The sequence below is a fragment of the Nelumbo lutea genome, chromosome 4 (assembly GCF_056320005.1).
Source record: "Nelumbo lutea isolate HS-2025 chromosome 4, American lotus-T2T, whole genome shotgun sequence".
Lineage (NCBI taxonomy): Eukaryota > Viridiplantae > Streptophyta > Magnoliopsida > Proteales > Nelumbonaceae > Nelumbo > Nelumbo lutea.
The window spans coordinates 13,072,724-13,096,973 of NC_142687.1; the positions used below are offsets into that span (position 1 = coordinate 13,072,724).

Consider the following 24,250-nt stretch of genomic DNA (forward strand, 5'->3'; position numbering starts at 1 on the left):
CGACGGTCCGATCTAGGAAACGATCATGGCGCCACTGCCCTGGGCTATTTCACCCGGAGCAGGAGGACTGGAGGAGGTATCAGTAATTCCACCTTGCGCTGCAACAGGGGTTTTCAGAGGGTTTTGCGCCATTTTAAAGTGCACCTTCTCTACCTCGTAAGAACAAAGCAGAATAAACACCATCACTGTTATCATCATCGTCAGCCTAGATTAAAGAGTAAAGAGATAAGGCTGATAATGTTCCTTCACGCTTCAATACTCCATTATTGCAGGCTATCTTCGTCGCCTTATCGACTTTCCTTTTTACACTTAAAAACTTTTCATTCATCTCCACTATCTTCTTCTCCTCCTTGTTCTTCATACAATGCAGTAGGAATCTCGTTTTGGCTTAAGAAATCATTAAAACATCGAACGCGAGCCAGGGCTTTTGCAACCGCTGCCGCGACTCTGGAAGATGGAAAGGGAAGTGATACCTTCTTCGCCGATGAAGGTGTCTCTTGGAGGTCACTCGGTATCTCAGACCAGCTCTCTCGAGCTCTCTCTAATGTCGGCCTTGACAGGCCCTCTCTGGTGCAGGTGCTGTAATTTAACTTCCTGTTTTTCGAATTTCAATACACCTTTAGGCCCCACTACCTAGGTTTTTTTTTCGTCCTCTAAAAGAACGTTTACGGAAGTTAGTTCTTAGGGCACATATAATACGCGAAAATCATTTCTAACAAACAAGGCCAAATAAACAGCTGAAGCTTGTAACCCCAAAAGGGATACAATAAGTAGCTTGGATTTTCCCTATTGATAAAAAAAACCTTGGATTTTCCGTTAAATTCCATTATTGTTACTGGAAGTTGCTTAATGCATCTAATATTGGAAGTAAAATTATTCTTTAAACACTTCACCTGTTCTAAAAAAATTATTATTTAAACACTGGAAATTTCAGTCCAAAATGCAATGGAATTCAGTGGATTATCTACTGTAGCATATAAGATTTATCTGTTGGCCTTTGCAGGCTGCTTGTATACCATCTATACTATCGGGAAATGATGTGGTAATGGCAGCAGAGACTGGTAGTGGTAAAACACATGGCTACCTGGTCCCTCTAATGGATAAGTTATCTGTTACATCTGATACTTCTGCAGCTACTGATGGCGACCATGGATTGACCCAGCCTCACAAACTTTCTCTCGTTCTTTGCCCTAACGTGATGTTATGTGAACAAGTGGTTCGAATGGCTAATTGCATACGTGATAATAATGGTCAACAACTTCTGAAAGTTGCAGCTGTCTGTGGGCAGCAGGTAGAGATCTTATTTCTTTATTCTTCTTATTATTTCTAACATTTACGATGCATCATTTCACCCAGTTTGTTAGGTCTTCTGTTTTCTTTAGGTGGATTTTGTGTTTCCTTAATTGAGATTGGAAAGAATGACACACTGCTTATTTTGGAGATCCACTTTTGTGTTAATACTGTTCTTACATTTAGAAGTTTTGGCTTCAGGGGTGGCCAGTTTCTCATCCAGATATTATTGTTTCAACACCAGCTGCTCTTCTGAATTATCTTTATGCTATTGACCCAGAAAGGCGCCGCCGTTCTGATTTCTTACGCAGTGTAAAATATGTGGTAATTTTGACTTGTTCTATCTTGCTTGCTGTAGCTTCCAGATAATTGCAAGCCTATTGCGTTTGATATTAATTTTATGAACTTAAATCCTTATTCAATTGCAGGTGTTTGATGAAGCAGATATGCTGCTCTGTGGAAGTTTCCAGAATCAAGTTATTCGTCTTATAAACATGTTCCGCTTTGAAGAAAAGCAACTGTCACAGATGAAAGGTTCTCTGCTTGAGAGTCCAGTGAACCCTCTTAATTTTGTGCCAGAAGATGAGGAACTGCAATCCAACTTCATCCATGAAGAGGATGAACCTTTGAATGGTGTTGATGTTGAAGACCTTAAAGAGGAGATTGAAGCTGAGCCTACTAGGGGAAAGTACTGGAGGAGGGTTAGGAAAGTTTATGAGCGCAGTAAGCAGTACGTTTTTGTTGCAGCCACCCTTCCAGTAAATGGCAAGAAAACTGCAGGTGGAGTGTTGAAACGGATGTTTCCAGATGCCAAATGGGTCAATGGAAATTATCTCCATTGTCACAACCCCAGGTACCATGCCTTCTTCCTTTTTTCTTGATTATTGGTTCTTTGCTCCAATAAAAATATTTGGTAGCTTGATGCTGCTTAATGCTAATTTTAATTTTCTTTATTTGATATAATTTTATGATACTTGAACTGAAATGCCCTCATTGTATAAAAACAGTAGGTGGTCAATAAAAATATTATGCTCTCTTTGAGGATGAGATTTTGAGATGTGTTACAGGAAGTATTTTCACATGGGTGTCAGTTATAAAAGGAGTTTAAATGAGTGTCTGTCCTTTCTGTTTTGTCTGCAGACATAATGTACTGGGTTGTAGTTTGTTTTGTTTTTGCTTAGTACTTTGTCCTGCAGAGGGGGTGTGGAGCTGCTATCTTATTTTGCAAATAACACAATATGTCTACAAATATGTGAAAGTGTCTAGTTTTCCAGTGAAAGTACACTCTAGTCACTTTATCTTTACATATACACAATTGATTCTTTATTTCCTTCTCCATGTTCCCTTCAACAATTCTTGACTCAATCTTAGCTGATCAAGAGGCAGTGTCAAGCTACTATTCATTTTGCAAATAACAGAATGAGTCAACATTTCTGTGAAAATGTCTAGTTTGCCAGTGAAAATAATTAACTTTGTTTACTTCATTTTTTCACGTGTTTAAATGGTTTTTTATTTCCTTCCCCATGTTCCCCTTCAACTATTCTTAATTCAGTTGCTTAGCCAAGCTTCATAATGTGAAATTATTCTTACAAGGAAAGAGAATAAACATGATAGTAACCCAAACTTATCTTTAATATAAGCCTAATCTGCTACTTTATTATTTGTTTTTCAAGTCTGGAGTAGTGGGCCCTTGTAGGACAAAGCCAGTGTTTTAAAAGCGCAAGGCGCAAGGTGAGGCACACCCCTTTCTGAAGTAAGGTGCAAAAATACAAGAAAAAGCTAAAAAATCATAAAAATGTCGGAAAATTCAAAAAAAATGCAAAAAATACTAAACATTATATTAATAAAAATATAAACTTAAGTTTTAAAATAAATGTTTTAAAAAATCTATTATCTAAAATTAAAATACATAAACATACATAACATGTAAAGCATATTCAAATGAAAATTTAAAAATAAAATCAAACATATAAAACATTTTTTTTTTATCAGTGAATTGTCAGACTTATTAAATTAAAGCCAAAGATAGTACAATTTAGGGAGAGGCACGAGATGCTACCTCCCCTTTAAGAAGGGGAGATGGAAGAAACCATCAACCCTTTAGTTAAAGAACATAACAAAGGATAAAGAAAATTACAGAGAAGCCCAATACAAGGAAACCCGAGTAGCCCCTTGTTTAGCATGATAATCAGCCAAGGCATTAGCCGATCTACCCAACCACTGAAATCTAATTGTCATGCCCCTCAATAGCCATTTGACCTTTTTTAAAATATCCTTAAAGTTCCAAGTGACAGTACCAGGTCAGCCAACCATCCTACTACCACCTTGGAGTCTCCTTCAATTATTAAGTTTTGCACTCCAAGTTGATAAGCAATCTGTACCCCCTGTGCCGCAGCTAGGAGTTCAGCCCTCACAGAGTCTCCTATTCCCACCAGTCCCGAGAAAAAGGCAATGATGTTGCTGTTCTCACCTCTCAGTACACCACCAATCCAGATGGTCTTGGGTTACCCTGACTACTTCCATCAAGGTTCAGCTTAACAAAACCCTCCATCAGCGGAGTCCAAGTTACCTGAACTCTAGGCTTCCTAGAGGAAGTGAGGGCAACTGCAGACCATTTCCTCATTAAATCCTCAAAGGAATAATCTTCAAAGAGCTTTAAGGATTTCAGCCACAAAATAGACTTTGTAACAATACACTCTTTGACCTCAAGAATGCTTCTTTCCTTATCCTGAAAAATTCTGGAATTTCTCTCTTCCCAAATAGTCCAAAAGAGAGCTGCTCTTATACACTTCAACATGATTCTCCCTCTTCTTGTGGTCCACACAAAGGTAGATGCGGAAAACAACAAGTTTACCTCAGTTGGCAAGTTCCAGCTTCACTCAAACAAATCAAATATCCAATTCCAAATGGTTGCAGCAAAAGGACAAGAAATCAATAAGTGGTAACAATCCTCATTCTGCGCTTTGCACAAAATACACCAATTAGGGGATAAACACAAGAAATGTCTTTTCTTCTGCAGGTTATTCATCATATTAATTTTACCATAGTAAACTTCCCGACAAAACGCAACTATTTTTGGGGGAATAGGCCTAGACCAAACTTCCTTAACTGGGAAAGCCCGAGGAGAGGAACTGGGAGCAAAGGGAAATAAAGAAAGATGCACAAGTAAACGACCCTTTCGGAGTCAAAGTCCAAATCCTCCTATCAGAAATGAGTGGATCCAAGCAAACAAAATCAGTAACAATAAGAGCTCGGAAACTAATAAGGATTCCTCATCCTTCAACTGTCTACGGAAGCCAAGGTCCCAATTTGTCGACAAAGGTGTATATGAGGACAAAAGAAAGGAAGACACTGGTTCTTTTTTATAAAGGGAAACAGAGAAGAGAGAAGGGAACAAATCCTTAAGGGGCAAATTTCCCACCCAAGTGTCTTCCCAAAAAAGAACACGAGTCCCAGAGCAAGCATCATACCTTACAAAGCGTAGGAACTATGGGAAAATGCCATGAATTGCCTTCCAAGGTGTTGCAAGAGTTGTCCATATAGATACCCCTGCATCCCAACCATTTCCGGAACAGCCATAGATACTTCCTAACAAAAAAAACCAACCTGAGGAGGAATAGGCCTGCTCCAAATTTCCTTAATTGGAAAGGACAACCCAAAGGGGATAGGAGGCTGAGTTAAGGTTTCAAAGAAAGAAGTGCAAGAAAAGGTACCAGAGCTAGAAAGGGTCCAAAATCTAGTGTCTTCCTTAGCAGGGTTTAGGAAGACAATCTCAAGGGAGGCTAGCAAAGTTACCAAGCTATCCATGTCTATATCCCTAATTGCCCTACGCAGGCCAAGGTTCCATCCAAAGCCAGAAGTGGAGGCTGAAGGGATCAAGAAAGAAGATATGGGTTCATTTTTCAAGTCTGATAGAGCATACAAGGAAGGAAACTGGTCCTTCAGAGGAGAATCCCCAACCCAAAGTTGTTCCCAGAATTTTATTCGGTTACCAGAGTTTAGACCATACCTAATCCAAGGGGAGAAAACTGGAAACAGATTGTGAATGGATTTCCAAGGAGAAGTAGATGAAGCCCTTGCCAAGATTCCAGAATCTCAGCCATTGTCTTCTAGCCCATGAATGCTAGCCACAATCTTAGTCCACAATTTATCCCTTTCCAATGAAAACCTCCACAACCACTTCCCCAGTAGAGCCATATTCCTTTTCTTGGAATTACCAATCCCAAGACCTCCTAGTTTTTTACACCTAGTGACTACCTCCCAACTCACCCTATGATCTCTCTTCTCCTCTTCAGGCTCTTAGAGAAAGCTCTTTATTAATTTTTCCAAAAGATTTGAAACCTTTGAGGGGATCTTAAACACTAACAGATAGTAGACAGGTAGATTAGCTAAGGTAGACCTAATGAGAGTGACTCTCCCACCTTATAGAAAGATAATTTCTCTTCCAGGCCGCCAGCCTCTTCTCAAACCTCTCCACTACCGGAGCCCAAAAGCTAACACTCTTAGGATTATCTCCTAAAGGGAGGCCCAAATATGTTAGGGGCTAGTCCGAAATTGCACAATCCAGCTCACCTGCAAATTCCCTTAGGTCCCTTTCGTTCACATTCACTCCCGCCACACAACTCTTATCAAAGTTTACCTTGAGGTTAGATATCTGCTCAAAGAGTTGTATTGTCAACTTTAGATTCCGGATCCAATTGAAGTTCCCTCCTTCACAAAAAATGATAGTATCATCTGCAAACTGTAGAAGTGTTAAGGGAACCTCCTCCCTTCCTACTCTCCACCCTCTTATCAAATTCCTCGAGTCTGCTCTATGGATCAATCTCCCAAGCACATCAACAATAAGGGTGAAAAGAAATGGGGAAAGAGGATCTCCTTGTCTTAGACCTCTCAACGCAGGAAAGAAGTCAACCATAGTCCTGTTCACCAGGATAGAATAATGATAAGTCCTAACACAACCCCATATCCACTTACACCACCTATCTCCAAAACCAAAACTCCTCAACACCTCCATCAAGAAAGACCAATCAACCAAGTCATATGCCTTCTCCAAATCCAATTTGCAAACCACTCCCTTCTTCTTTGACTTCCTAAAGCTCTCCAAGCTCTTATTTGCAATGAGAATCTAATCGGTGATCTGTCTTTCCTCCACAAAAGCACCTTGGTTGGGTGCAATAATAGAGGGGAGCACCTTCTTTATCCTGAGAGACAACACCTTTGCAATGATTTTGTACAAGCTAGTCACCAGAGTAATAGGTCTAAAATCCTTTGGTTGAGAAGCATCTTTCTTCTTTGGGACTAAAGCAATGAAAGTTGAGTTCAAGCTTGGGTTTGTTACACCCCTTCTGTGGAACTCCTCAAAAACTGATCTAAGATCATTCTCCAAAATATCCCAACAATCCTGGTAAAAGGCCATTGTGAACCCATCTGGACCCGAAGCTTTTGTCCTATCCATTGAGAATACTACTTCCTTTACCTCCTCCATATCAATCCTTTTTTCTAACCACTCTCTCTTCTCTGCACTTAGAGTCGGCCTATCCAATCCCTCCAATCACACTCTCCCATTCATAGGCCTTCTAAAAATAGATTTGAAGCGGTTTACTAGAGTCAGCCTATCCAATCTTTTTTGCATCCTCCTAGACAACTTATCAATCTAATGAAAGACGAAATTACCCAGTGAGGGACTAAGGCATGTATGTTATTGCTACCCCAAGTGGTACATATGATAAAATGGAGACTACCTTTAGGATTCAATACCTTACTAGAAATATCAAGAAATACGACAATAGCCTAACATGTAGAGTGAGTTCACATAATCATTACACTTTCTTTTGGCCTCTAAAATAATTTACACAATGCTATAGGTCAAAGGATAAACCAAATCACCTAGTGAGTACATGCTTGGGTGATTTGATTTTCATGAATTCACGGAGTCACAACAATTTCTTGCAACCAAGGTTCAAAATAGCGATACGATATCCCTGTATCGGGTGTATTATATTGTATCTTTGAAAAAAATTAAAAAAAGTGCATCACTTAAAGTACCGATACACCTCTGCCAATGCACATGGGTGTATCATTACTTTGAACCATGTTTACAACCGATCATCCAACAAAACACAAACATGCTGCTATTAATCAAATAGAAACCAAATAAGCCAATGAAGGAATGTCTACTAATCATACATGAAATGATGCTAGACAACCTGCTATCATATAGAATAGAGGTTACTTCTAGGATATACTATCTTACTATGAAAATCAGGTAATACATTTAGAGTGACGCCTTGGTGATAAGGCACTCATGGAGGATTGCCTCACTTAATCGTCAAGATTTTTTTCTACATGGTGCTCTTGGATGCTTGTACATTCTCCCTCGCTTCCTCAGGTTTATCAGATATGATGCTTGCTCTAGTGATTCTATTCGGTTCTGGGAGGATTTTGGGTGGGTAATCAACCCGATTGGTCCCCTCCGCTTTACTCTCTTTTCCTTTACAAAAATGAGTCAATTGCTAAGTTTCTTTCGAACCCGTTTATTCCTTTGCCTTTAAATTGGGACTTTGAATTTCGTAGGGGATTAAGGGATGGTGAATTGACTTATGTCACTAAGCTGCTTCATTTACTTGAGTTAGTTTGTTTGGACCCCACATCTTTTGATAGAAGAGTTTGGACTCTTTTTCCAAAAGGTACCTTTACTTTTACTTATTTTCTGAAATCCCCTAGTTCCAACCCTAGTCCCCGAGTGTTTCCTGTTAAAGAAGTTTGGGTGAGACCTATTCCTCCAAAAATTGTTGTGTTCTACTGGGAGGTTTACTATGAGAAAATCAATACTTTAGAAAACTTGTAGAAAAAGGGACCTTTTCTTTGTCTTTCCCCAAACTGGTGTTCCTTGTGTAAGGCCCAGAATGATGACTGTTTCCATTTGCTGATTTCCTGTTCCTTTGCTATGGCCTTATGGAGTTGGAGCCTTAGTTTATTTGGAGGTAGGTGGTCTCCGCCATCTGATGTGAGTTTGTTATTTAACCCATCTATTGTTGTGTGGCACACAAGAAGAGGTAAGTTCATGTGGGAATGTAGTAGGGCAGCTACCTTATGGACTCTCTAGGAGGAAAGGAATGCAAAAGTCTTCTTAGAGAAGGAAAGAAGCTTGGATGAAGTGAAGGACTATTTTAACAAGAGCAATCCATTGGCTAAAAACCTTGGCTATATTTTCTGATTTCTCTTTTGATGACCTGTGGAGGAATTGGTCAGTAATAGCTAATACTTCCACTAAGAAGATTAGAAGTTTGTTAGAATGGAATCCGCCTCCAAGAGGTGTCATCAAGTTAAATTTTGATGGGAGCAGCCACGGTAACCCTCGGCCTTCGGGTATAGGGGGTGTTCTAAGGAATAAGGATAGCAATGTTATTTCTTTATTCTTAGGACAGGTGGGAGTGGGGGACTCAACAAGGGCAGAAATACTAGCTGCTGTACAAGGGATCCAGATTACCAATCAGCTGGGGGTGGAACATATCCTAGTTGAAGGGGATTCTCAGGTGGTAACATGGTGGCTTCTAAACCCGGATGCTGCCATTTGGGGCTACAAAAAACTCATCAAAAAAGTGAAGTGGTTAACTAGTAATATGAGAGTTGAGGTTAAATGGGTAAGCAGGTTGGCTAATACTATGCTCACTCTTTGGCCAAACAAGGGGTTTCCATGGAAGGTCTTTTTTGTGCTACATTGTAACTTGTTCTAGTAATCTGGAAAGCTGTACTTCATTAGCTTGGAGAGGTTGCATCTTGTGCCTCTCCTTGGGGACCTTGTACTATTTATCTTTGCTGATTAATAAATTTCATTCAATTATAAAAAATATTAATACATATTGATTTTCCTAAGACAAAAATACAGGCTCAATCTCTCTATTTTCTGAAGTTTATTTTTTTCTTACATTTTTTCATGAATAAAATATGTTTCTTTTCTATGTTTTAGATGAAGCCTATATATTTTATTATAGACAATTAATAGTGAAAGATGGTTGCTGCTTGCCATGGAACCTAGGGAGTTACCCTAGAATTCATGGTTTTTACTCAAAAAAATCCCATCGCTTGGTGATGCCTAGGTGCCTAGGTAACAAGGCTCCTCACTTAGCCTCACCTCGGTGCCTTGAAAGCTATGCTGTAAAACATGCATTTTTGTAATCTATGCTGCAAAACTTACCCAAGTTGGAATCTAGAAGGACAAGCAAACCACAAAAGATGGGGTGACTCTGCAACTTGATCTACTTATCAACAAAAAAAAAAAAAAAACTACACAACTTGGTCATTTTCTTCCAAATGTATTGTTTTTGACATGTGATCCTTGGACTTTGTGCAGATTTTGTTTGTAGACATGTACATTTTTTTTTTTTTTGTGAATTTTATCTATTTCTTCATGCATGTTGATGACATGGTTGCATCTGTTTTTATTTCAGATTGGATCAGAGGTGGATAGAGGTTACAGTTGATACACAGGTAGATGTTCTTATAGATGCTGTGAAACGGGGTCATAAGTCTAAAGTATCAAGTTCTGATGCTGGTGTAAGTCGGACCATGGTCTTTGCAAATACTGTTGATGCTGTTGAATCAGTGGCTAAGATATTGCTCAGTGTTGGTATCAAATGTTTCTGTTACCACAGTGACAGCTCATTGGAGGAGCGCACAAAAAATTTGATTGATTTCCGAGAAAGGGGTGGCATACTTGTCTGCACTGATGCTGCTGCACGTGGCCTTGATATTCCAAATGTTTCACATGTCATTCAGGTTTTTGCTTTCTCCAAAAATAAATTATTGTTCCTTCTTGCAGACTGGTACTTTTGTTATCTATGCTTTGCCAATTGGCAAATAAGGCCCTATATCATTGATAAAGTTTCTTGTTACTGATAAAAAAAGGCAAAGCACAGTCATTTGATTCCTATTTCTTAGAAATAGAATTACGTTTGGCAGCAACCAATTTCTTGGAATCAATTCTCTGACCTATTGATAGATAAAACCATTTCTATTTTAATAAATATAAGTTCAAATAAAATTACATTGCACTCTAATTCGTTTAAAACATTATCAAATACATATAAAAGAAAAGAGACCAGTTCCTGTGTCCACACGGAAACTCTCTCAAGTGTTTTATCCAAAGCCTCCCTTGTGAGACGAGTTGCATTTGTTTTAACAGAATATATCCAAACATCTGAAAAGTCATTGTGAGTGGCAGGTGAATTACCTTCTTTCTTCAACTCTGGATCAGATAAAATAGTCATTGCATTTGTTTGTCAAAACCCTCCCTATGAATTTAATTAGGAAACTCTAGCACCCTCGGTAAGGTTTGTCCATTATTTGGATACAACATTGAGGTGGTGGTGGACAAGATTGTTGTGCCAAAGATACCCTTGTCTTATATATTCTAAAATTATGTGGACACGATTAAGAACATGGTGAGTGGAAAACTTGGCATAGCCTATGAAAGCATATGGACAACTTGTACAAAGTCTACAAAAGTGAGTGTTAATTCAGTTGGGTTGATGATGGGGTGGCATATCTCACTAGATTTATTTCCCAATAGATTTTGTTGGGTTTTGTTGATTTTTGAAAGCTATTATTCTTGGAGAAGAATGAATCTGTCATGAGTGTTTTGGGAGTTTTTTTTTGCTTTTGAGGTTTTGCGTTTGGAAGACATTCTTGATTTTGAGTATGCATTATTTGAAGGTCTTTGATATCGTTGCAGATGAATTAATTGAAAACTCTATCAGGTTTATTTTTTTCTACCCTAAAACATGCCAGAAAATTCAAAACAGGGATTGGTTGTTGGGCGTCATTCTAGAGGATTTGGTATCATGGTTCTGATGATGATTCTAAGGTCTCTTCATGAGTAACAATCAAGTTATTGGGATCAAGAGAGAACGAAACAGAGAGAAAATGGGGAGAAGAATAAAAAGAGAGAAAAATGACATCTGTAACAGCCCATGCACCTTCAACTTGCAACATTAAAATTTATTGGGATCAAGAGTTCCATACCTATGAGTTGTGAGAGTGACGACGGTGCTCTGGACAGCTGGAGAGGACTGGTGGGCAAAGGATGATTGAAACGATTCTCAGACTGAAAAGCAAAGAAAAAAACGATTGAAACTTGGTTTCAAATATGGAGAAAACAAACCTGGTTTGAAATATTTACTTGAGAAAGATTATGAGGAAGATGGATGTCGACGGCATTGGCAAGTCCTTCCACTTGATGAAGTACTCCTTGTAGGGTGGCACACCACGTCTTCTCACAGTCCGATTTGTTAGGATACATTCAACCTCTTTGTTAAAGGATGTAACCACGGCCGTGGGCGCCCTCATAGAGACACTTCGGCTAGGATCCTCCATGTCTATATGATATGGCTTGAGGTAGTGTAGCTCACATGGAAGACAATGTATCTTGAGCCTGAAGGGTAGTTGAACTTGGTATGACACCTTGCCCACCTTCTTGATAATGGGGAATGATCCTTCATTTCTTCTAATCAACCCCTTGTGCACCTTCCTTGGGGACTTGAATTGGTGAGGGAGTAGCTTGACAAGCACCAAGTCCCCAATGTTGAATTCCACGTACCGCCTCTTTTAGTCAGCCCACTTCATCTTCCTGTGTAACCAACCACAAGCACCTGCGGTGTCGTTAGTTGTTGTCCTGTAGCAAGCTCAAATGGGCTTTGGTTGGTCGACTCGTGCTTCTATAAGTTGTAAGAGAATTGTTCAACGTCCAGCTTCTTAGCCCAATCCTTTTGGTTGGCACTTACATAGTGTCTCAAGTATAGCTCCAATAAGGCATTAACCCAATCAATCTGACCATCTAAGGGTGAAAGTTTGTGGAGAAGCGCAACTCCGAACCTAAGAGTTTGAACAACTCCGTCTAAAACCTGCCTATGAATCGGGGGGTCTCGGTCACTGATGATGCTCTTGGGTACGCCCCAATACTTCACTATGTTCCTCGTGAATAGGCAGGTAGTCTCCTCCGCTGGGCAATTGGTCGAGACAGCTACAAAGGTAGCATACTTAGAAAACTTGTCCATCACGACCATGACAAGCCCACACCCTTCTAGGTACACTCTCTCATGGGCGCTCAGGCGTGGGCAAAGGCTCCAATAATCCGCCTTGTTCCTACTGTTCCACCTTGTTCTGTTGGCATACGAGGCATGTTCAAACATAAGCCTCTACATCATCTGCCATGTGAGGCCAATAGTAAGCTGCTTCGACCAAGGCTAAGGTGCGACGCTGATTGGGATGTCCAGCCCATGGAGTGTCGTGACACTCTTGTAATATCTCTTTTCGTAGGTTACTCCATTTTGGCACGTAGGGCCTATTCCCCTTGGTATAGAGTAGTCCATCTTGCACTCAAAATCACCTTGTCTTGCCTTCTTGGGCTGCCTTGAGTAGCTCCTTGGCTAGCACATCTTGCTCCAACCCTTCCTGTATGCGGTCTAGGAGAGGGCTCTTAGGGCCATTAATGGCCGCTAATCCCTGTAATGAGGCCAACTTGGCCTTTTGACTCGATGCATCAACTACTTGGTTGGTTTGCCCAGGCTTATAGGCAAAGTCTTCCCAACAGGCTTACTTGGGAATTGGCTTCTTTTGGGTTTGGAAGTAGCTGGTGGCAACGTTGTCTGTCTTTACTGTGAACCTATCCCCAAGCAAGTAGTGTCGCCAAGTTCTAAGGTAATGGACTATGACTATCATATCTTTCTCCTAGACTGTGTACAGTCGTTCTGCCTCATTCAGCTTCCGTCACAAATATGCTATAGGATGCTTGTCTTGGATAAGTACTCCACCTATGGCATAGTTTGAGGCATATGTCTGTACTCCAAAACATGGTTCAAAGTATCGATACGCCTCTGCATATCGGTACTTTGAACCACACGAAAATATGATTTTCTTTTTCAAAATTTGGTTTTTTGGGGAGTTTAATACCTATATTTTTCATTAGAAAATAGTGGGGTCCCGAAACACCTGTAAACAGGCATATAGAGACCCAAAAGATACGATACAATACGCCCGATACGGGGCGTGTCGTATAGATTTTTTGAACCTTGCTTCAAAGATCTTGGTAAGGTCGGGCAAGTGCAACACTGGCTCCTCTATCACAACCTTCTTCTGTTTCTCAAAAGCAAGTTGACACTGCTCAGTCCAATGCAACTTAGCATTCTTCTTTAACAAGTCAATGAATGGGGTGACTATCCTCGAGTATCCTTGGATAAAGTGCCTATAGTAATTTGCTAAGCCAAGGAAAGGCTGTAGCTCTGTAAAAAAAAAAAGAAAAGAAAAAAAAAGAAAAAAAGAAAGACTATTGCTCTGTCTGGCTCCCAATCCAAGATGGCCTTGACCTTGGCTTGGTCCTGGTGTTTTAAAAGTGCAAGGCGCAAAAATTAAAAAAAAAACTAAAAAATCAAAAATTAAAAATTAAAAAGCAAAAAAATGCAAAAAATCAAAAAATATATAATATTAATAAAAATATAAATTAAATTTTAAAATAGATGTTTTAAAAAACCTATTATCTAAAATTAGAATACATAAACATAACTATGTAAAGCATATTCAAATGAGAATTTAAAAATAAAATCAAACATACAAAACATTTTCAAGCATATAAAACCCGCGATATCTTTTTTTCTCAATTACATTACTTCATGTAGCTAATGTGACATATTGCATTCTTGATTCTACGAGTCACTTTTGTGCCACGCCCCTCGAGGCAAGCCTAAACAAGTCCACACTAGGGTCTTAAATTCTTAGTTTCATACAAAAAATAATGATTTTATAGTTTTAATTGCTTTTTAAGAAGATATTTTATTAGGATGAATGAATGAACAACATTACCAAAGAGGGGGTTCTTGAAGTAAAAAAACGTCAAATTTTCAAAAGGCACGTGCCTGGGCCAAGGCACACAAAGGGCTGCACCTAGGATTTGGGTGAGGTGCCTACCCTAAAATGCACCTCACCTGTGTGCCTAGGCGTGCCTTTTAAATCACTACTTGGTCCTTGCTCAGTAGTCCTTGGCTAATCTTGTGGCCAAAGAATGCTACATCCATCTGGGTGAAGGAATATTTCTCCCTCTTCACATAGAGTTGGTTTTCCCCCAGCAACTGGAAAACCTTTCTTAGGTGGCCCATGTGCTCCATGGTCTTTCTATATACCACTATGTCATCTAGATAGACCACCACCAATTGATCCAAGTAGGGGTGGAATATCTTGTTCATCAATGTGCAAAATGTGGCAAGAGCATTGGTTAGGCCAAATGGCATTACCAAGAACTCGTAGGAGCCATACCTGCTTAGACATGTAGTCTTTGGCTTGTCCCCTTCAACTATGTGGACTTGGTAGTACCTCGAACGAAGGTCCAACTTGGAGAAGTATTTGGCTCCCCCAAGTTGGTTGAATAGGTCAATAATGAGTGGGATGGGATACTTGTTCTTAATTGTCACCTTGTTCAGTACTCGATGGTAGTACCCCTTCAACTATGCACAGCCTGAGGGATCCATCATTCTTCTGCTGGAACAACACAGAGGCTTCATATGGGGATTTTGAGGGTCGGATGTAGCTTGCATCTAGCAATTCCTTCAATTATTTCCTCAACTCTTCCAACTCGGGTGGTGTCATCCGGTATGGGGCCTTAGTTGGTGGGGTGGCCCTAGTATCACAAGGTGGCATAATAGGTTGCTTGGCTAGAGGTTTTCTAGGTGTTTCCTGAGGCTCCTAGCCAATTCTGCATGTTCAAGGCTGTTCTAAAGTGTTTTGGAGTGTTCTCCATGTGTTTAGAAGGGGCTAGATGTTGGTGGAACTCTCTAGAACCTTGTGGAACAATCCGGGTTTGTGTGGAACACCCTAGAGGGGTTAGGAGTAATCTAGACTTCCTCTAGAGTGTATCTTATGGAATGGGCATCCCCTAGAAGAGTGTAGAAGGTAGAATGTTCTAGAGGTGCTTCTAGATGATGCCAAGTGTACATAGTTCTAGAGGATTCCTTGAGGGGGCTAGTGTATAAATAGGGATCCCCTCCATTTGCAACAAGCATCCAAGTTGTAAGAGCATTCTTTGAGTTGTAAGCTTTCTTCTAATGCAATACAATCTCTTCCTCCTATAATACTTGGTGTGCTCTTGTGTGCCTTGGTGTGTGTCCTTATCACTTAAGCAACCTAGCAAGAAGGGTCTTGGGTGTGCAGTTTGTTGACTTTCTTGGAGGGCCAAGTGAGTACCACACGGCTTAGCCAACAGGAGTAGTCAGGTTGTGACAAGTGGTATCAGAGCAACTTTGCCAGGGGCACGTGGGAGCTTGTGCGTGGACAGGATGACGGATGGACTCGACAATAGCAAGACACATGAGCGGGAGAGGCCAGAATGGCGATGTTGGAGCTTGCCATGGGAGACATGCAAGACAAGTTCACAGACATGGGCAGCCGAGTTGATGGCCTGGAGGGCAGGCTGGTGGAGCTCAAGGCAACCATGGAAGAGGTCATGGATCTTGCCTGGCATGGGGAAGACAAAGAATGAGAAGGGCTGGAAGCCAAGCTGATGGCAAAGCCTGGCCAAGGTCCATGCTAATGTAGACGAGCTGAAGGCAGATGTGGTGCTCTGCAAGAAGTTGCTAGCACAGGACGAGGCGGGGACTCTACGGGACATGTCAAAGGTAAGGGCACCTGAGCCACCTCACTTCAATGGTGCCAGGGATGCACGGGTGTTGGACAATTTCTTATGGCACATGGAGCAGTACTTTGAAGCCATGCACATAAGGGATGAGTAGGCCAAGGTACGTGTTGCCACTAGGTACTTAACCGATATAGCTGTCTTGTGGTGGAGGTGGTGTTGTGCAGACATGGAGAAGGGGCAGTGTCACAATGACACATGGGATGAGTTCAAGCGGGACATCAAATGCCAATTCTATCCAGAGAATGTAGAGTACTTGGTGTGGCCCAATATGGAATGAAGCCATGGTTGAAGGATAGCTGATTGATGGGTAATATGAGGGAGAACAGGGACTGCAACTTGCTGTTTTTTCTTTTATAATTTTTAACAAGTCCTTGATGGTTTTCGTTAAGACTTTCTGGTATTTTCTGATATTGCATCTCTCTTAAGACCTCCCATGTCAGGGCTTTCTTACCTGTACTGTGTTTCAGGGTGGCTTATATTATTGTAACTTAGGCATAACTTCTCAATCAAATTCAGATACACTTTTCATGTCTAATGAGAGAGCATGGGACCATGGACAATGCGGCTGAATATGATTCTGTTATAGCCTAGGCTATGATCTTCTTTCAGCGAAATTGATTTAAGAGATAGTATCATCTAGTTTCCTTTTTTACAATTGCATTGTACTACTCTAACTCATGTTATTTGTGTTTTACATAATACAAGGCGGAATTTGCAACTTCTGCTGTAGATTTCTTGCATAGGATTGGCCGTACTGGAAGAGCTGGTCAATTTGGACTCGTTACAAGTTTATATACTGAGTCCAACCGGGATCTTGTTGCAGCAGTGCGTCAAGCAGGAAATCTGGGTTTACCTGTGGTAATTCTCAAAAATTATTTTCAGGACATTGTGTTTTTATTGTAGTTTCTGATTACAGAATTTCTCTTTGTAATCATGTATAAGTTGTTTTTTCTTTTCAACCTTTTAATCAGGCAAACCTCAAAAGGCATATTGATTTAATGGAAACTATGCATTACTATGTGTAATCATGTAACAACTTGCTGCTTGTCACTGATAATAGACTGGTCCACAAGTTTCTGCAAAAGAAAGTCACCGAATAAATTAAGTCCCTTCTTATCCTTGAGTAAATGGTATAGTCTGAAGTCACTGGTGAATTTGATTTGCATTTATGGCTGCAGGAGAAAGCATTCAGTAGGAAAAGGAGCTTCCGCAATAAGCTTAAGAAAAGAGGTAAAACTTCTATATTTCTCTGTTCTTTTTTTTTTTAACTTTGGAATACTTGTTATGGTTCTCTAAATAGATATAGGCATACCCTAAGATAATATTTGAAATGGTGATCGCCCAATGTTGGTTCTTTTTAATAAAGAATGGGCGTAATGCTTTAAGATCTGAATATATGTTTTACCATATAGACGTACAAAAGGGACCATTGCCCAATTTTGGTTCCAGCTATCCATGGCCTTTGGTGGGGTGGGGTGGACTGGATACCTTCAGCATTTTCTTGCATGAAGTGGCTGATGAGCTGATCTCAAGGCTCAAACCTACATTCTCATGCTTTTCAATCTGAGATTTTATAATTGCACCAAGTGATGTTACCTGCTGTATAGACACAGGCATTGGTTTTCAACAATTTAATCTGAAACAATGTTTTAAAAGGTGTGGGAGGTGTATGCCTGGAGGCACACCTCCAGGCGAGGTGCCCCCAGAATGCCCTGGGGTGTTGATGCCTCTGAGGCATACACCTCAGGTGCAAGAGGTATATACCTCATACACCTTCTGCATGAGGTGCTCTAGAGGTGTATGCCTCATGCGCCTCACACAAAAATACAGAAAAAAAGAAAAGAAAAGAAAGGAAAGGGAAAGTAAAAGTAAAAGAAAAAAGAGAAAAGAAAAGGAAAAGGAAGGAAAGAGAAGGGGAAAGAAAGTTCGGGAAGGGGGCTTTGCCCCCAACCCCTTTCCAGTGCACCTCTTTTTTTTTTTTTTTTTTGGTGCAGGGGGGTCTTGTCAAAGTGGAGGCAAGCAACTGATTCATTCCATGCCTTATCCAACTATTTAGGGTTGGCTACCATATCATTAGAGTTTGGCAAAAGTTTTAGTGTCGGCTGCCAACCTGACACACCCTCCTTTATCCGGGCTTGGGACCAGCAGTGTAAGACAAGCTCACACTGGCAGAGTTTCTTAATATAAAACATCTTTATTAAAAATATCCTCCTTCCTCATCCCCCTCCTCTTAAGCCTCCTTGTGTTCGGGAGGCTTACACCTCTTACGTTTTGAATTTTGCCTCATGTGTCTAAGTAGTGGAATGCCTCATATCACGCCTGTGTTTTAAAGCATTGATCTGAAATAAAAGTCTTAATATTTCTTACAAAATGGAGATAAGATTACAACATGCCAACATCCTAGCCTACTAAATTGTATCCGATTTCCATAGGAGACTGATGAATTTTTTTGATGAATAATAGAAGAGTGATGTATTACTACTACTGATATTTAATATGGCATGTTCACTATTGAGAACAATAATAGATGTCTTTCACTGTGATTGAATTTATCGCAAGGCTGTTAAGATTCTTTTATCCATCATCACCCTCATCATCTAAGCCTTGTCCTAACTCTATGGGGTTGGCTACATGAATCCTGTTTCACCATTCCATTCTGTTCAGTGCCATATCCATTATGGGTGCTTAAATCATTTCTTATTTCTTCCACCCAAGTCCTTTTCAGTTTGCTCCTAGCTCTTCTAGCCCCTTCAACTTGTAATATATTACTTTTTCTTACAGGTGCTGTAAATGGTCTTCTATGCTCATGACCAAAACCATCTCAATCTACTTTATCTCATTTTATCACCTATTGGAACTACTCCTAGGTTCCTTTGGACATGCTGTTTTGTAACTGTCCAAAGATGATTTTATCCATCAAATTGATAAAAAAAAAAGCTTATTTTATCCATCAAGGTTCTATTTATGCCTAGGCTTCATTTACTCTTTTCATTAGGTTCAGATGTAATTTGAATGGCTGTTAAAGGTGCATATAAACCTATATGGCCATATTTATTTAATTTTGCTATGTTTGCCTTAGAAGGTCCAGCTGCCGATACCTTGCATTTGATCCGTTCTGTAGCAAGTCCTCAGAAAACTCAGGTTTCAATTCTCTGTTGTTGATTTTCTGCAGCTCCCTTTGGAGTAAGGAATGCATCAAATGTCGAAGGCAGTGTCCTAGCATAATGCAATGATGACCAAAGCAGCTTGGAGTGTAAAAATATTACGTTCTGGAATCTGAGGTACATAGTTAATCCAATATGATCAACTTGTAACCTTATGATATTGTAAATATTCATAATTTGTTATCACTATGATTAAATTAATTTTTGTCTTTTCATCAGATATTCCCTTTATTGTTGGGAAAGTTAGCACCAAGGCTGCAATACATGTCATCTCTTTACCTCCTGACAAACAGAAAAGCGTGTTAAGTTTTCGTCTATCCCATTTTTTCATGCGCAGAATGGCTGTAGTTCACCAATCATTACTGGCATTCTGCTTGATCCTTTGCCTTCACCATAATAGTTCCTTTTTTCACAGCTATAGTTCTCTTCTCAGTATCCCCTTATCCATCGTCATAGTTACTCTTATTTCCTGAATCACCTCCATAGCATTAGTTGCCTGAATACCACATGAAGCAAATGGAACACAAAGTCGCATAAGATGCTCAATAATGGACAAAGGGAATACATATAATTGACTAAGGGAATTGCATTTACAGTTAGTTACTGAATGGCTAGCCTAATAATATTCTTAGAACTGTTTAAGCATACTGGAACTGAGTTCTTGCATTTTTTGTTCATGCCTTCATGGTATGTATAGCCTGCAACTGGGCACAATTCAACCCAATTAAGCCTTATCCTAGCTAGTTGGGTCAGTGAAGGTGCCAGCTAGCCTCTAGCTGGTTGTATCTAAGACCTGGGGCTTTTAAATCTTCACCTTGCATTAAATCCTCCTTATTGGTCCACTTGGTGGTCTTCCGTGCACTTGAATGATCAGTTCAATCGTACCCTTGTATGGAATCCAGGAGTTGGGTGGTATTTTTTATCCATTCATTTCTTTCAATTTCCTTTTCTGTCTTGGACATTTTTCAATTTTACTTATTGAATTTGAGTTTCTATTCTCTTTCGTTTTTTATCAACCAAGCGTTTTCCTACTTGCTCAGGAAACCATGTTAAGGTAATGCACTGTCAAAAAAAATAAAAAAAAAACAGGGTTTGCGCCATTGCATCAGTGTCGATTCGTCCCTTCGTTAAGTTTGGCGTAAATGCCAAGAGCGCCTGATGTGGGTATGATAACGTTATGGGTTGCATTGGGAGTTTGGAGTTGGGACTATATAATACTTGTGAATCTAGAATGACTGGTTGAACAACCTAGGAACGTATTTATCAAGGTTCAAAATATTGCAGCATATTTTAATTGACCAATACGTATTGGTTTTCAGTGTCACCGATATGCGTTAAATACAAGGATCTAGGACAGTTAATACCCTTCCCAGGGAAGCCTCGTTCAAGCGTGAAACTTGAAAGTCTAAAGCAACTTCTATTTATACGTATTGTCCCTTTGTGCATATCAATACTTAGAACTTCAGTATTTGTATGTCCCCAGTTGTTTCAATGCCGCAATTCACTCGATTTGCCAATTGACATGAAAACATATGTTTTCTTGTATCAAGTAACTACGTGGACCACTAATTTTCTCAAAATACAATCCAATATATATGTATGTGGGAGATATTCCCCATTTGCGGCTGGATGTTGTCTGTGCAGAGTTTTTGCTTTCGGGATTCTCTTGTTAGTTAAGAACCCGTAAATGCAAATTGGGATTTGCTCTACATAGAGCGCATTGCACAGTCCCATCCCACCATGTATTGGGAATATCTCCCCATGAATAATAATACAAAATACAGGAGATGATCTTGATATGAGGCCGGGATGTGTTGTGAGATCCGGACTGGCTGGTGGTTGTCATTCCTTACATCAGGCCCCTATGGTGATTAGGTCCACCTTTTCTAGACTTGAGCCCTCCAACCAAAATTTCTGTAAGCAACAGCAGGGTGTAGAATCAATGATAATTTTTCATGTCAGGCCCCTCTGGCAGAGGGCATTATCATTGGTTCCATAGCTATGGCGTTCAATTAATCCAAATTCCGTAGGCATCAATATTCTGACAAGTAGGCAACTTATCTACATGCATTCAGTGCCTCCCGAAGCAAGGGGCCATTTCAAAACAGCTGAAGTAGGCAACATCTGTTGTCTTTTTATGAATAAGGCTGTTAGTTTCTTAATGGTTGAAGCTGAAGTTGGATTGCTTACTGCACCACTGAATTATTTATTTATTTAAATATTTTATCACTAAAACACGGCAAAACCTCGTTCAGTTTACCCACTTCAACCATTACCAGTAAAGCCCCAGAAAGGCTTCCGTCGCTGTTGTGCGGCTTTTGCCCTAACTTGTATCATGCCCATGGCTACATTCCTGTCCTAATAAATATACTGTATATTTACATAATTGGGTGGAGAGTTTTGAGAGGGTGGATATGGGTTGGATGGTTGGTGCCCATTGGTGTATAATTGTTCAACCCGAAATATTGGTTGCCAAAGACCTGATAGTTGAATCATCTTACACCACACGTCTGCACCTGCGGTGTATCATTTCAAGTGGGAATCCGCAAAATGATACAACGCCCCAAGTTGCAGTAAAAGGGTTAAGCAATAGGGAGCCATCTGCTGGCCAAGAAATTCTATGGATTGTAATGGGCTTGTGCAAGACTGAGTTCGACCCGTCCAATCGCTTTCCACCATACATTGATAGCCGGGGGTGGAACCCAGGCTCAGGAGTCGGGAATTGGTCGGGGCCTCCAGGCTCAGGCTGCCTGAACTCTGAAGGAGTGTAGGTAACCTCTCGTCTATTACCACAAGCACAATGTGCCACTTTCCACCTTTGGCTTTGGAGTGCTTTCTGAAAACTCCATCTTGACCAACTCTATTCCCTCCTGCTCCTTAAACCACCAAATTAGCTTGATTGATCCAAAGTCACATCCATGAAGGGTTTTCACTTCAGTCATTATCGTAGCTCGTATATTGAGTCAATTGACAACACACCTCGATGGGCGTATTTCCAAAAGCAGGTGTAACTGTTTCGACGTTTAATGGAGGTTCTAGTGGGTTTCTGTGTCTCTCCAACCTGCCTAGAAATCACATTCATCAACAGCTTTGTTTTTGTCAACATGTGACTATACAGGCCAAACATCTTTTTTGTTGTTGTTTGAGGAAGCGCCAAAACACTCTCTTGTATTCCCAAGAAAAGATGAGGAAATATGGGTTCCACATGTCCGAAACATAGATCAAGTGCACCGCTGTACAGGGCAGCATGAATCTGGATTTCCTCTCATCACGGACTCACGGAGTGGTCCTCTCATACGTGACACGGTAACACCCACCTCACAGCACTTGCAGGTTGCAGCCGTGAATTTGATACAGAGATGCTACCGATGCAGTTGCAACATGCTGTCGGAGGAAATCCAAATTCAAATTCATAGTTTATTCAAATACTTTAAAAGTATCTATGAATAGTTACTTATTCATGTCATGGTTTTTGAGCCGCCATTGACTTGGACGGTCTGACCGTTCGGCCCAGGAATCGTTCATACAATCGATTCCGTTTTACCCTAAAACTGATATTTGATTATAAACAGTTGAAAAAAGTCAATAATCTGGGCAATCAAACCGTTGATTCATCAACCTGTTCAACACTTTTTTCTGATTTTATTTTTAATTTTTTTATTTTTTATTAAAACAGGCCGATTATTCAAACCAAATGGTCGGACTATTAATCCAGAAACCAGTGACTAGAATGATTCAATTTCCGAATCGTTTTTTAAAACCATGATTCACGTGGATCTTAATTTTTTTCACGGTAATCATGCATATCCAACGTGCTTCTAATACTTTGATAAAAAATAATAATAACTTGAAGACAAGGTATTGAAATGGTTGCGTTTTCTAGTTTCACGGGCAAAGGTAGGATACTATAATGTATACATGGGTTACTTTAGACGATTGGAGATGATATGGGACTACAATACAACATGGGATGAGCCTCATTTATTACTTTTCGCTTGGCTTATCTCAATAATGAGTAAATGTAAGGAAGGTTTTTCTTTTCTTTTTTATTTTTATTTTTTTTGGAGGGGATAAATTGCTGAGACCTCCCCTAAAGTTTGGTAATTATAATTACCTCTCCTGAACTTATATAGTTGTAACTTACAAGTAGACCCCTTTTGTTAGAACTTTCAAAAAAGAGGCATAAAAATGTCCAAAATACCCATACAGTTACTTTTGACAAAAATGTTTTTTTTTTTTCATATTTCTTTCTTCATATCAACCACTACCCAAAGCTAAAGGGTGGATTTGAGCCGAGCCAAGCTGAATACTTGGCTATTTGAGCTCGGCTCACAAAAATAATGTTAGGCTCGAGCTCGATTTGTGCTAGAGACTTAAACTCGAGCTTGGATTGGTTCAAAAGCTCGTGAGTTCGAGCTCGACTCAGCTCGAGTTCGACTACAAGCCAAGCTTTTTCTAAAAATAAAAATTATACATATAAAAATATTTTTTATTTTACATACAAAAATTAAGAATTATTTATTATATATAAATATTTATATGTATATGTATGAATGTTATATATATATATATATATATATATATATATATATATATATATATAATAAAAAATATTTATTTATTATACTAGGCTTGATTAGGCTCGCAAACCTCACGAACCAAGCTTCATTGGGCTCAAGCTCGGCTCGATTAGCAAATGTGCCTATATATTGGGCTTGAGCTCATGAAAAGCTCAACTTGTGGCCACCCCTACCAAAGCTTCTCCAATATCTTTGCCGAAATTGATTTGTTTTTCAAATTTTCCCTTCATATCAATTGTGCCAAGGTAAAACTACAACATTAAACTCTTTTTTGTTGTTCATAAAGTTTGTATGTTTTTTTTTTTTTTTTTTTTGTAAAAATCAACTTCAGTAGTAACTGCATGGATATTTTGGTATTTTTCATGTCTCTTGGTAGAGGGTTCTAATAGAGGGGGTCTACTTACAACTATATCATAAAGTTCAAGAGAAGTGATTGCAATTACCAAACTTCAGGAAAATTTTCAACAATTCATAAAACTTTGATAGGCATAGCAGCACGACCACCATAATCATTGCCATTTGTCACATGGTAGGTA

General features: G+C 39.7%; 1 protein-coding gene across 1 annotated transcript; it reads left to right on the forward strand.

The window, feature by feature from the left end:
- The first annotated feature begins 46 nt into the window (after positions 1–46).
- On the forward strand, positions 47–19,354 carry EMB3108 (DEA(D/H)-box RNA helicase family protein). Its single transcript, XM_088984410.1, has 8 exons — positions 47–576; positions 1,004–1,291; positions 1,492–1,614; positions 1,719–2,143; positions 9,741–10,068; positions 16,676–16,828; positions 17,149–17,200; positions 19,143–19,354. Exons 1-8 carry the CDS (start codon positions 238–240, stop codon positions 19,193–19,195), a joined length of 1,761 nt encoding a protein of 586 aa, XP_088840536.1. The 5' UTR covers positions 47–237; the 3' UTR covers positions 19,196–19,354.
- The last annotated feature ends 4,896 nt before the right edge of the window (positions 19,355–24,250 follow it).